Source organism: Mycteria americana, chromosome 5, assembly GCF_035582795.1.
Source record: "Mycteria americana isolate JAX WOST 10 ecotype Jacksonville Zoo and Gardens chromosome 5, USCA_MyAme_1.0, whole genome shotgun sequence".
Classification (NCBI taxonomy): Eukaryota; Metazoa; Chordata; class Aves; order Ciconiiformes; family Ciconiidae; genus Mycteria; species Mycteria americana.
The window spans coordinates 55,300,000-55,314,992 of NC_134369.1; the positions used below are offsets into that span (position 1 = coordinate 55,300,000).

A 14,993-nucleotide genomic window follows, 5' to 3' on the forward strand; every position below is an offset into this window, starting at 1 on the left:
CCATACTCTCATGTACTCTCCCTTCCATACTAAGCTAGATAAAGATTTTTTTCCCTATGTTCTAATGCATACATTTGTAAAATATATTTAAGGGGCAATAAAGACCAAAGTTTAAAACTCAGCTACTATTCTTTCTTCCTATGATAAACTCAGTGGACTGCAACCAATACACAACAAATTGAATAATCTGTTTTTATAAGATTGAGCGCAACTTACCTTAACCAAAATAGCCAACTGAGTCTCGAGTGATTTGCATATGCGTATCTATCTTTGGATAGCTAACGTGCCTGCCTCCCTGTGAGATTTTACTTCAGTGATTGATTCATCAAAACTTTTTTTTCTTCCTCCATATTTATTTCCTTCATCAACATATACAAATATGGGTGCATGCCACTCATAGCAAACCAGCTGAAATAGAAGGCAAACTTAAAGTAGGTTTGCCACAGTTATTGATCAGGACATTAGAATTAACAGTCTAGCCTTATAAGAAATCCACAATACACTATTTTTATACTTCAAAGGTTACACTAATTTAAACTTGAATCATTTAATCATTTCTGATTATGGGATTGGTAAGAGCTCTATATAAAACTGATTTTAAGATAATAATTTTTTTTTTTTTTTTTCAAATTTCAACTTCTGCTTAATTGATACATCTAAGAAAAAGAATGGTTTACACCCATTACGCTAGATGTATGTTTTTTAACAGATTTTAAAATTCAAATTGCAAGTATGTAAGATTTCAGGTTTGAATTTTAGCTCCCATTTCTTGGTACTCAGATTGGCTGAACTCAGACTAGACAGGCAAAGGGGATCATCATATGTGGCAAGCAAAGTTAGGAAGGGGAAAAGTTCCAAATGTTCATGTGTTTACACACACATAAATGCATACACATGGTAGCATTATACTGTATAAAGAGGAGGGGAGCAAACATTTCTGTCCTAAGAGGATTTTCCGCAATACCTTTCCTGCATACCCCTATTTTAACATCGGTTTCTTTATTTAAATGTCAAATTCCTTCTGCATTTCTAAACACCGGGGATCCACAGAATTTGCCCATGAGCTCTTTCACCCTATAAAGGTCTAGTATCTCGACCATCTATTGTTTCTATCATCTACCTTTTGTGAACAATGGTTTTTTGACAGTCTACTTAAAGTTTTCTCACTCAAACACTAGACAAGCTTGACTTCTTTTATTCTTATAGTACCATAACCTTTTAATTTCTGCAAAATTTTTATATACATCTTCTGGATGAAGAATTTTGGACAAAATTTGGATATGAAGCTTTTATATGTATACTACTGTATAGATACAGTAGGTGACAAAGCTCTAGTCCTTACCAGAATTTGAGTATTGGTATTGCAACAAGGTTTCTTCTGCTAAAATTAACAACTTAAAAAAAAAAAACCAACCCTAAACAAAATACAACCCCCACCCCCCAAAAATACAGAAAAAAAAAAAGGACGCCCCCCCCACCCTATCCTCCACAATTACCTTTTGTAAGAAAAATAATCAAAAAGGGACCACACATTTTTAATTTCCCTCCTTGACAATAGAGATAAGCTCTAACAACACAGCTGAGATTCAGAAAAAAAGACAAACTGGAACTTGAAAATTGGAAAAAGAAAAATCAGAATGTATGCATAGATCCTGTTTTCCAATCAAGATATTAGCTGCAGGATTTGAATCTGGGGCAAGCTTCTTGAAAAGCTCACTGGATGAGGGTTCATCTTTACTTAAAAGTGTCGAGGAATATGCAGTCTTTAAAAAGCACCAATTCATTATGCTCTCAAGTGTGGCAGTTATAAAATAGGACATCCCAAAGGTGTAGATCAAGAGCTTTGTGTCCCCATGGGGAAAAACAAACAAAAAACCACAGCTAACCACAAAAAAACTCCCACAACACACACCCCCCCACAGCCTCTTCTGAAGGCATAAAATAAATTAGCTATATCTTTGTCTATCTACATAGGTATATGAAACCTTTAAAATCTAGTTATGTCCTTAAAATGAAACAATGAGCTAGACTAGAATACAGAATGATCATTATATAATGATATCTTCTACATTTTAATTATACGAATGTAAGAAGACAGAAAATTCCACATTAGGGGCAGCAAGCTAAATTATGCCATACTTCAGACCGTATCATATTGCAATTCTTTGAAATCAGGTGACCTGATCTTTGTAATCAAAACTGTTTGCCACTATAGCAAGCACAGAACACTTTCTATTTACTTACACGATTTCAAAATTGAGTGAACATTCGATCCAACTTTAACTTTCAGAAGTTAAATATCAAAATTGGATTTTTCTCTACTGTACAATTCTGATATTAAACAAAGAGATACATTACACATTTCAATGTATCTTAATTTATGGGTCAGTGTATTCTAATTCATAGGCTGGCAAACTTTCCCATAAACTGTTTGTGTCAAAGTGTGATTAAGCAGAAATGCACATCTGAAAGGTGCCAGGAAAAGCATGCTACAGTTTTGAGATAAACCCCAGGAAACAGAAAACTCTCAATATTTACAATGCAAGTAACATACTGTAAAGGTTTTTGGAACTAGCATCATCATGGTAATTCCTTCTGCAATTTTCACAGACTGCATGGCTCACCTGCTTTTTGGCTATATGACTTTTAAGGTGTATCAATTTGCATTGTGATAACTGAATATATTAAAATAGGCAAATTACATATTGTAAATATTTACTAACATGTAACAAACTTAGCTTTTATGTAGTGCACCTGTGCACCACATTTTTTGATATCTATCTCAAAATATCACAGCATATATGATTTGTAATAAATAAATTTTCCTTATAACGTCAAAGCTATGTCTACAGTAAGCCAACCCACCCATGTAAGTATATTTTAATATATATTAGAGATTTTAATGAATTTAATTAGCAACAATGTCTTCAGGTTTTTTGAGATTAAAAGTTTTCTGAAATTTTTCTGATTTGCCTTTTAAAAAGAAAATACGTACAAATACCGAATGGACAGAGAAGTATAGGACTTTGGCAAATAGGCTAGTTCAGCATACTAATTTTTAGCCCTTGCATAAGAAAATACCACTAAGCTCAGCAAGATACATACTATAGATATTTTAATTTACAGAGAACATGGTCAGCAAGTATTTCATAAATAAAAAAGAAAAAAATCTTACATTGCACAATGTCTATTTCCACTTATATGACAACAACAAAAATATAATTTAATTTTGCAAAATAAAACCAAAAAACTAATGCAAAAATCTAGCTGTGGCCAGACCATTTTACCTGTTTTATTGTTCAAATGCAGTTCTTACCGGTTTCAGGATCACTGAAATCTGGTAATGTAATTGTATTAAGCTGTCGTCTATCAGCAATAGCTCTGTCTAACAGGCTGCTCCCACGTCCGGAATCACTGTAATGAAGTATAGAAATTGTAAGCTATTAAAATATAAAATTATATACTGACATACAAGTTGCATGCTGCCCTCCTCCCACAAAGGTTCTTGCTATAAAAGTTCTTGCTATGAACAAATTTAGTACCAAGCACCACTAACCACTCACAGTACATTAAGCCAGCTGCATTATAACAGAATGAAGCTGAGCAAAACTAAATCCATATTTACTTCAGCAATTCTGTTTTCATAATTAATACAACCACGAAGGGAATACAGCTATGAATCAAATTAAAAGCCTAACAGCTTTACAGAAAGGATTTATTGTACTTTAAACTTTTATATAATATGAGGTACAGCTCTCACAGTAAGCTGAGATGGCAGATATAAGTTTGAAAATCCACACTTTTCCCAGACTGAAGAGAAACACTAAATTCAGGATATCTAATTTTAGGTAAACATGTTATAAAGATGCCATAACTACATTTCAGATAAAAAGGCATTGCTTTTATCTCTAGAGTTTTGGGGTTTGGTTTGTTGTTTTGTTTTGGGGTTTTTTGTTGTTGTTGTTGTGTTTTGGGTTTTTTTTTTTTTTAATACACACACAGTATTAACTGCCTAATGTTGAATTTGATCCTAAGAGCACAAGAGGAACATTTTGACCGCTTCCAACACCTCAGAAACCTAAGCAGTAGCAGTGGTTTTCACTGATTGCTCCTGTGGACAAATGCACTTAATTTCTACTTCAGTTGTAACTCATTATCTGTCCCTCAGGCTTCTTGTTGATATACTTGCTGAAAAACTAATTGCTCCTAGAACTACTATTAAAGATTCAGCAGAATAACAGGGACTGAAGAACTAAGTGCTCCTTCTCCTTAAGATGAGGCGAATATTGAGACACATTGACAGAACAGCGTGAGGAAGCACATATGGACACTCCTTCTTTAACATCCTATGGTTAACACAGTAATTTCATTTTTAGGATTGTAAGTCTGGTACTATTCACTATCAATTAATAGTTTTTTTAAAAACCTCATTTTAAAAAAAGCACCCCACAAACTTAAAAATAATTAAGCTTTAAAGCAATTGGGCTGTTAGCCCAACTTAGCAGAGTGCAAATGTTTGTCTGATTCTCACCAAAGAGAAAAAAACTCCACAAAATTCCTAGCTTAAAGTAAAGGCTGAGAGACTTGAATGTAAACTGCAAGACTGGAATTCAGTACATCTTTCCCTTTGCCTTAATTTTAAAATCCCCTCCTTCCAAATTTGAACTGAGAGAAGGGCAAGAAGCCTTTCAGCAACTCTTTACAGTTGCACACTTCAAAAACCAGTGAAACAACTTCCTCTCTTTGTACAGCTGTTACTAAAATGGTATAAATAAAATTTTACATTACCCTAACATTATTGCATGACTGATTTCCTTACAAAATGACGCCATTATAGAAACCCACAGGAAACGGAAGGGAACTTTCTGGGACACACGCTATCAGCTATAGCTGTTACATCAGTTGGTGCATATTTTCTGGTAACCGCTGTATTAATTACTTCCTCAATCCACAAGCAATAACATGCCAAATGTTGCTGACAAGGAGAGCCAGGCTTAGCATAAGTATCTTCCGAGCACAGCACTCGCATTGTGGTTTGTTCTGTTTTCCTAATGCAAACTAAGAACTGGAAAAGAATTGAACTATTTTCCCATGAACTTCAAGCAGCAGGCTGAAGATAAACATTTAAACCTTCCAAGCCTTGCACCACAAAATAAGTTTTAAATTCACATTAACCATCTCATGAGGAAAATGTTTGTATGCCAATTAAGGATAAAAGAAAATTGTTCTAAATCAGCTGAACAAACGTAAGGCACAGTGTTGCATTTAGCACTTACTTTGTGTGGCATATCTAGTTATAGATAATCTATTTTCATTATGGTAAGATTATTGAGGACACTGAACTCAAGTTTACTCCATAAAATCTGATTAATTGCAAGAAGAAATATTTAACATAAAACACAGCTTATCAAAAAAGTGAGTTCTTATCTCATTGGGAAAATGATACATCAAAATTAGTTTTCAGTCTAAATCAGAACAGAAAAAGATATTTCAAATAAGTATAAAGGATACTTAATCTTTGAAAAAACAACATTGTAGAAAGGTTTCAAATGATTAAAAGACCTTTTATTACTGGCTTAAAGAACTATTAAAAAAAGCTTCAGTTATTTCCAGTGGGAGACAATTTTCAAATGGTGCTTTCCAACAAAACGAAGTATGTGTTAAAATTACAGAGGTTGGAAATTTAAGTTTTCACAACAATCCTGCATCATCATTCTTCACTACATCTGGAGTGCAGTTGGGTGAATAGAACTTTCCAGTCACATTTCAGGTCTGAGTGATAATTGTTATCCCAGTCAGACACGTCTGGATCACCATGATACAATATGAAGGTATTCAGCCCTTAAATTTCACATGGACCATCCAAAGAAAGGTTACAGCTTGGTATCCGTATCCACTGTTTGACATAACTCTGAATGTGTGATTCATGAAACCTGTCTCCTTCCATCATGACATTTATCCACAGCTCCTGTCCATTCCATTCTTAATTTGATTTTAATTTGTTACTGTAAACCAGAACTTCAAGAAAAGCTTTATATGTCAAGATAAAAAAGCAGTAAAAACTATCAGATGCAAAGCAGTGCTCATTAATTTTTCCACTTAGATGTTCTTGAAGGAGAACAGTGACATGAGAGTTAGCAAACACTGCTGTTAGAAGCTGACACAGCCAAGAGTAAGTTTTCACAGTCACTGCTGATGTCTGAAGGAAGCATTACTTAATGTGTATTTAACATGGCACAGTAGCTCTTAACACAACAACAACAACAACAAAAAGTAATGACAAGCCATGTAAGCCATGTGGAAAAAAAAAAGTAATGACAAAAGTAATGACAAGTAACGATTAGAGCCCTGATCTGTGTAGAGGATGTAACAGCAGAGACGGAAAATGAAAAGTTGTGCTGGAGTACATGCAAAGCCTCACTGAAATTAAGCTTACACAGAAATGGTAACTATTCGGCACTGCACAGCATTCTGACAATAAACTCTTACACCCCCTCCTCACACACACAACCAGCCAACTAAAATAAACCACCACCCACTAAGTTAGAAGAGAAATTCTCTTCCAGGTCCCTGCTGCTAGTTCAGTGACTTTGAGTTGAAAATAATTCAGCTCAAACCTTTCTGGTTGCTGACGTACTTGCTTTCTATAACCCCCGAGTCCTGCTCCCTGCCCCACAGCACAGCATCAGTCTCTCTCAACGTGCTGTGACTGACTCAGTCCCATCCCAGGCTTTTCCTGCCACACCCTCCAAACTTCCCTGCTCTGAAATGCTCGCCAGCTCGCTAAGGAGAGAAGCAATTTTCCCTCTTTGGCCATTACGACAACTCTCTCAATCTTCTCAGAGAGATCCATTCGTTTACATAACTGAGATCAGCAAAAACTGAACAGATAATGTTCATCATACTGCTATACAGGTATCTGATGCCACCTGGTACAAAGCTCTTCTGCTGCAGCATCTCTTCTCCAGAAACTGTCAAGCCTTCGGACAACCAGATAGCAGGAAATTCTGCCTGTCTTCTTCTCCAGGTACTTGATAAATGTGTTGAATAGTACCAGCATGGATTTCTGCAGAGCGGCCTTCCTGTTTATTTCACAGCTTATTTAAACATATACGGCAAAGGACCTTCATAGAATTATTTTGGAAACCCAAATAGAACTATATCAATGTATCCACATACTTGCTAATGCCTTTGAAGAACCTAAATAGATTCATAAGCAAGACCTCCCTTCAAAAAAAAGAGCCATGCCGACTTTGCAAGCACATCATATTTATCCATGTGACCTCTGATGTTTCTATACTCTTAATTAATGTCTAGTCTCCTCCTTCATTTTATTTTGTGAGTCCTTGAACTAAATTTCCACTACAGTAATCTCTCCACAAGCCAATATAAAAGGCTCTATAACCCAGACTGGGGAAAAAACCCAAGACAATACCAGCACATTGAGCCCCATCCAGGACAATGGCAGAGTTACCCAATCTCTGTAATCAGCCCTCATCACTGCAGAGTTTATTAGCTTTGGCGCACCTTACTTCACAGAACTCTGGGTAGTTTCTGCGTGTCCATCAACTGGTATCTCTGCACTTCAGTCTCCAGATTCCCAGAGGATTGTTTTGTTCATACGAAATACCAGACCAAGTAAAAGCAGGACTGCTGACCTAATATTGCCCTGAAAGGCTACTGAGCAAGGTGTCGAGCAGCCTAGAATTCTACAGCATCTTACCTTGGGTTAGTGAGATTGTAGCAGGATTTCCAAATCTGGAGCATGTGTTTACAGGTAAGGAGTGCTTCATCTGGGCCTCTGCACAGGGACTCCAATTTGACTTTTGTAAACAGTAATCTAGTGAAAAGGGAAAAGAAATTAAAAGAGAAAGAAAAGAGATCCTAATTCAAGGAAAACATTTTTAAAGACAGCCAACATCACACCAAACTGGAGAAAACGTCACTTCAAAGACAGTGTTATTTTAAATAATTGTTTCATGAAGTAATTACAATAAAGTCAAATATCTAACGTCATCAAAGTAACAGTGCTTTTTACAAGATGGCCTTTTCAACTGGACAGAAACAATAGTTGACAGGATTTTTAACATTTTTTTTTTTAAGTTAACCAAGACAATATAGCTTAGCAAAATCAGCAGGACCACTAAAACCAGTACTTTTTATGTTGAAGAGAAAAGAGACGTCTTCACTGAAGAAAATCTTTACTACTTTTATGAGAAAGGCCAGTATTTGCCATTAACTGGCTCAGATGATAGTTATCTAACATATAACTCACGAAAGAAAACAACTCGGTACTGATGCAAGTTACTTCCCTATAATATCAACTTCTATTATAGGAAATGGAAGAGGCTCTACTGAAAAAGATACCACTAGACCAGATAGATTCATGGGAGGTAGTCAGCATTGGTAAGGTCAACAAGAAAATGTAGCTCCAATCTACATTATGTTGCCATCAGCAGGCACTAAAATTGGTGTTTGATTTGAATTTTGAACATTTTGAACATTTATAAGTGACAACCTGAAGAAAGCACATCATTCATCAAATATGCAGGAAACTATTCATAATGGGAGCAAATACGTTTGCCGGAAGCCACTATAAATTAATTCTGATTTCAAAGTTGATGTTTCTACTGACAGCAAGACAAATAAAGTGCATAGCCTCATAAGATGACACCTGTGTATTCCTTTTACATTCCATGTATCAGTAGAAGGTTCTCCACAGAGATTAACTTAGACACCTTCCTGGATAATTAAAGAATATAAATGCAATGCGACAATAAAGGAGTTAGTCAATTGGTATGCACATTTATAGGAGTCATAGCACCTGGGAACAGATAATACATTGGAAAAATACTAATTTAAAAGCAATTTTTAGTAAATTGCAAGATTAAAGAGCACAAAGCAGGAGGAGAGGATGCATATAAAACTGTTAACCTACTTTCTGTTTTTAAACCCAGGTGTACTTTGCCATTTTATTCCAGTGCAACCTTAATCATCCTAAGTGAAAAATTTATATGATTGGTCATATGGTTTGTGTGGGAAGACTGAGAAGGGTGTAGAGGGTGGGCATGTGTGAAAGCTCAGAACTTTCTTATCCCAAATACAAACTTCAAGGCTGCTAATAGTAACTGCAAACTGCCAGAGGGTTTTCTCAAGAATAAGAAATGACATCAAGTGCCTCAGCAAGTTACAGTAGCTAAAGGTTTAGTGTTGCACTGAATGCTCTTTGCAGAAACTACCCAGCATGTAAATCTAAAAATGAATCACACTACCGTAATTGTACAATGTGTGTGTTGGTGGGACTGAGGAGCAAATGAAAGGCAGGTTGCTGAGTTAGTTTAAGAGAATGAGCACCTGTGGATAAGCAAGGTAAATAAGGTCATATAGAGTCTCACCTGATGTCTTGGAGGAATGCAGAACAGAGTAATCGGTTACACTAGTTTAGCTTTCTTCCTATCAGTAAATCAGATTTGAATATACAGGGAACTATATAGATAACAGTGTCATATTTCATTTGGCAGAGCGGTCCTCTAGATATTTGTTTAACTGCGACTATATCACCGGAAGAAAAATGTCCAGATCTGTCCATCCATCATTTTTACTCAAGGGAGAAGGAAAAATGACAAATAACATCCTCCTCCCCTACTACTCCCCTACTCCACTACTACATCTGTTCTACCCTTAACACACACACACACCCCCCCCAAACAACAAGACCTAGGCATCAAAACCCATACCCAAAAATCACAGGAATCTACCTCATACAATCCCTTTCTTGTTTCTCTGAATATAAAAAGAAGAGAGTACTTCTTACAGTTTGAAGAGCCTATAGAAGTTTAATTTTTTAAAATCTGTGATCATAAAGCACTTTACAAAAGTTATGGAACATAATAAATTCAGAAGCACTGAATTTACAAGTCAGTCTAGAAAGAAGATAATCATAGTATATATACCTTATTATGTACAGTTTACAGATAGACTGAATTTACATTAACAGTCTTCAAGCATTTAAAACTTTCAGGAATTTTGTAGCAGAGAGAAGGCATAGGGTCAGTAAATCACTAAGATGCAGCATGCAAGAGCTAAAAGAAAAATTAAGCAGGAGATAGAAAGGGAGGGGATTTGATTATTAAGAAATTACTTAAACCCGTGTACAAAATAGCAGGGATCTGTGCAACAAAAATGTAAGAACCTGGACTACTAGTGCAGGATTCAAGGGCAAGATAGCAGAAGACAAACATACTTGTAAGAATTAAAGCAACACATCAGAGTTTGATGCTTTTGAATGCACTTGGTACACATGCAACATCATTCCTGTTTCTTATGCATTACAGCAATCAAGGGGACTGGATGGTTGCACGTTTCCCAAAATGCAAGCAATAAACAAAGTATGATGGAAAAATATTCATAATACTAATAAAGAAAGGCTAGGCAATTGTATCTAATGGGGAAAAAAAAAAAGTGTACACTGGTGTGGGATTATCTGCACTAAACCAAAAATAACCTTTTGAATAGAAAAGGTTGCATTTATAAAGCCACACAGAGCAGCTTCCCGGAGTCCAAGAAATATTTTTACTATAAATTACAAAATAACTAAGACACTTCAGAAAACTGAGATGGGATGTTAGTAACAAAATGAAAACATGCCAACTAAATGTTTACTTAACAGATGGGGAAAGGAAGGGAAGAAAGAAGAAGATGACAATGGGCAGGAGGAACACCATGTGACAAACAGGTCTCCCAAATTAACTTAATTCTTCCAAGTTCCCCTGAAATATGGCTGGAGGTACAAGTTCATAACAAGATTAACAAGCAGCTCAGGGACAAGTATTATCAGGAAGGTTTTAGAAACCATGAGGTAGATAATCTGGAAAACAATTTTCTGAAAGGTCGGCTTCAAGCATCTATGGAAACAACTCTTCTGGAATACAGCCTGCATTACTGACACAGAGAATTTTAAACTTTACAGGGACATTTTCACACCTGTTTTTAATACACTATTAAAAATGGTGAAGAATGGATAAAAACTACCAAGAGATAGGATGATGAAAATCCAGCTGTATATTTTATGAGTATCACAAATTATCCGGTTGTGTCTGTAAGAGTCAGAGGTTTAAATTACTGGTATACACTGCAAAACAAAACATGACAGAGTAACCACAGCATGGTGGGACAGTGCTCATGACTAAGAATGCAAGTACTGAGGAACATACAATATTCAAAATAGAAATGAAGAGTAGAACAGTGTGTGTCAGCGACGTGTCAAACTGGGATAAATATAACGGATAACAAGAACAGAAATCTGTTTGGGTCAAATCCTTTGGGGAAGGGAAGTAGGTAAAACAGGTTCTGTTAAAGACATTAGACTAATGAGGCATTTGTTCCAGCATCAGTGTTTGATATCGATGCAGATCTTTAACGTTAGATAAAGATAAAATTAATTGTATCATTTTAGGAGACTAATTACCCAGACGCAAAATGGAGAAGAAATCAAACTCTTAAGTGGAAGGGCTTAGTTATTCTTGGAGCTAATAGCTGATAAATTTATGAAATAGCTACTGAAGCAGCAAATTACTCCATTACTTCAAGACTGTTCTCACTAACTAATGAGGACATTATAAAACAGCTGCTCGTAACCTAATCCATATATTACTGGATTTTTATTTAAATAAAGAATGAAAAATCCGAAACGGGTTTATAACCAGGTCTTTGAATTTCAGCAGCATACACCCAAATAATTTGATAGCGAAGGCTAGCAAAGACATCCAAGATACAGCAGGAGCCCGGCATTTAACACAAAGATGCTAAAACGTTTAAGGATTAAGAGGTCTCAAGTTGAAGGGGTAAAACTCGATGTTTGACAAGCCAATGATTTATAACATTGTGCAAGTAAGACATCAGAAACATGCAGAGATCCTATCAAGAATAGCAGGGAAACAGAGAGGGGAGAGAAGAGAAAGAAAAATCAGCACAGAAAGCTGCATCTTAGGTACGTAGTAAAAAGTAAAGCTGAACTATACCTGAACAGGTTATTATACAAAAAAGTTACAGTCTTTAAAGGCTTTTTTGCACCTAAGTAGGGGAAAAAAAGAAAATGTATATACTAAACAGGGACAAAGGCATGAAGATTAAGGATATTCAGGAATGAACCCCCAACCTCCACCATAATCCTTATCTATGTTGTCTCAGATATGAAAACAATGACAAATGGAGAACAGAACACTTTAAAAGTGACTAAAGTTAATGCAGTCAAAAAGAATCCATTTCTCAGAATTATGGAAACAGTGACACATAAGATTGTCCTTTCTAAAGTAAAAACTTTAAACAAAATATCACTTCTGTAATGACTGGGGAACAGCAACTATATTGCCAATGTTTTTTTCAAGAGAGAAGGCACAGATGAATATATACAATCTTAATAACATGGAAAAATTTATACAAAAATAGCATACAAAAACCAAAAGATAACATTGTTAATGGAAAAGTGGGTTATAGTTCAAGTTTAATAAAGAGATTGTACCCAACAACCTGTGTAACAGTTACTCCAAACCAGAGCTGCCTAACAGCCACGTTCATCAAGGTGAGACAGTGGGAAGAGGGCAGATGCAATTCTGGGACGTACGCATGGGAGCAGAAAGAGAAAGAGACAGTGCCATTGTACAATACCCCGGTGAGACCACATCTGGAATGTTATACATAATTCTCATTATAACAGTTAAAAACACACACACGAGAAATTTCAAATTGGAGCAGCTGCCGAGAAAGGCTGCGAGGGTGATCAGCTGACTGGAGACTGCAGAGTATGAAAAATACTTCATTTAGCCAGTCTAGCAAAAAAAAAGCCAAGAAGAGGTACAAATTCTATCTATAAATACAGATGAGACAAGCGCCATGAAGGGAAAAGAACAATTTATCTAGAGGATAATGTTTCCACAAAAACGAGTACATATAAAGGCCATACAGACTATTAAAACGTTAAGGGTGGAAATTAGGTCTCAAGATTATAAATGAAATTGTAGAAAAGACTGCTTCCTCACAGTTTGCTTTGGACAGAGTGCAGAAGAGGTGGAGCAAAGAACCTAACTGTTCTTAAAATACAGCCGATACGTCCATGAAAAGTATTACAGATAGGACAACTGTACTAATGGAGCCTTGTGACTTCCGAGGTTCTTGCTAGTGCTCTATTTCCTCATCAATTGCATCATTGATTACACTATTACATCATGATCTGAAGCTTTCCCTACCAGCCAACCAGTGTAATTTGTAGCATAGTTAAGAGCTTGTGAATCTGCAAAGTAAAAATAACTGTCTTAATTATGCCTCCTTCTTCTCAGCCAGCCTGTTTCACTTTTTGAAATAAAATACCCAGATGCTACCACCACCAATTCCCTTCCACAGCAACACTCTTCTAAAGTCAGGAGACCAAGAGGAGTTAATTTGTCCAATACTGGCTTAAGTTATTAAGGATACTTCTATTCTGTAGAATGAAGCAAAAATTCAAAGTAGTGAAGACTGAGCTCTGCTATGCGACAAGTGACACTACTAGTATTGAGAAGCCTTAGTTCTTTCAGTGAACAGGTATTGCTCACCTTGGGTGTCACTTTAAAACCAGCTGCTTTGCTTTTGGGATCAAGTAAGCAATTTTCGCAAGTTGCTGTGCACCATATGAGCACACCAGCTTGGATTAGCCATAGCTAGATATCTGCATTCCACACTCTACTGCATGGAAGAGACCTGCCTTTCATTCCCCAATTCTTTCTTCAAATCTGGCAATATGACATGCTATCTATCATTCTTCCACCAGCTCTGCCTGCTAGAGCAGTGTCACTCTACATAGTGGTAATCAGGAGTCTCCCTAAAGTCCCTCAGACTAAGAAACCTTCTACAGCAAACTTTTAATTACACTAGACTACTTCTGAAGGGTCCGTATCCCCATATCCTAATCAAAACTGAACAGAATGCTCTATTTTCAGTTAGGATTGGGAGTAAACATCATTATTATTATATAAATTATTTACATTGTTCAAGGCTTGAAGAACATAAGGAAGAGCTGTGCATAACACTGAAGGTGTGTGCTTTGAAAAATATTAGTCCTTCAGTGTAACACACCAAAAGCCTTGGTGAGAACCCTTTAAGGACTCTTTTCTATGCAGTGAGGTCAAGCTAAGCATACCCTTCACAACAGTGAGCAGCTATCCCCCTTGAAGAAGCTAAAATTTAAAAGGATGCACCAAATCCACTTGTTTACAATGCAAGATTAAAAAAAGCAGCTTTTGTTTAACCTACTTTGAGTAAACTTAGTAAGTTTTAAGAGAACCTTTTAAAGTAATTTAACAGTTTGCATTTCTAACTTCAGCTAACGGTATTTTTACATGATAATCAATTATTAAAAGATGGTAGGAAAGTAATTAATATAGTGGGAGTCCCATAAATCTGGTAACAACCAACAAACAAGCCACACAAAGTGTCAAACAATAGCTTAGTCTCCCTGACAAACACATTAATTTCTACAATAGCTTAAATATAAGAATAAACTTTATATATAATCAACTCTGATAGATAGCCTGTTACTTATTAGAGCATAAAAGAAAGATGACAAATACCAGTTCTGTGCAGTTACATAATATTTCATTTTGGTTTCACATTTAAGTGTCCATTTGATATATCCCACAAATTCAAATCCTGGAATGCTAGGAAAATTCAGAAGTTGTTCTGGTTTTAAACCTAGGCATTACGTTTAAAAAAAAAAAATAAAAAAAAACCCACAAAAGCCCTCACCAAGTCTAAATGTATGACTTGTGAAATCTTAAACTAACTAGTCTGACAACGATCCTGTATTTAAAAAAACAAAACAAAACAAAAATCACAAAAAGGGTGATGCAGAATGTAACACTATAGAAAGATATTAAAGTCTGAAAACATTTTAACTGACAACATAGGCTTCTTTTCATATGATCGGAATTTAAGGGGAAAAAATAACTATGTTGATGTAA

General features: G+C 35.9%; 1 protein-coding gene across 3 annotated transcripts in view; it reads right to left on the reverse strand.

The window, feature by feature from the left end:
* TTC7B (tetratricopeptide repeat domain 7B) overlaps positions 1–14,993 on the reverse strand; it is a 148,820-nt gene that overhangs the window by 44,727 nt on the left and 89,100 nt on the right. For all 3 annotated transcript variants that reach the window (XM_075503433.1, XM_075503432.1, XM_075503431.1), the window contains exons 16-17: positions 7,724–7,840; positions 3,317–3,414 (exon numbers count right to left, since the gene is read on the reverse strand). In XM_075503433.1, coding sequence (XP_075359548.1) covers positions 3,317–3,414; positions 7,724–7,840 — 215 coding nt within the window. The remainder of the gene's footprint in view (positions 1–3,316; positions 3,415–7,723; positions 7,841–14,993) is intronic.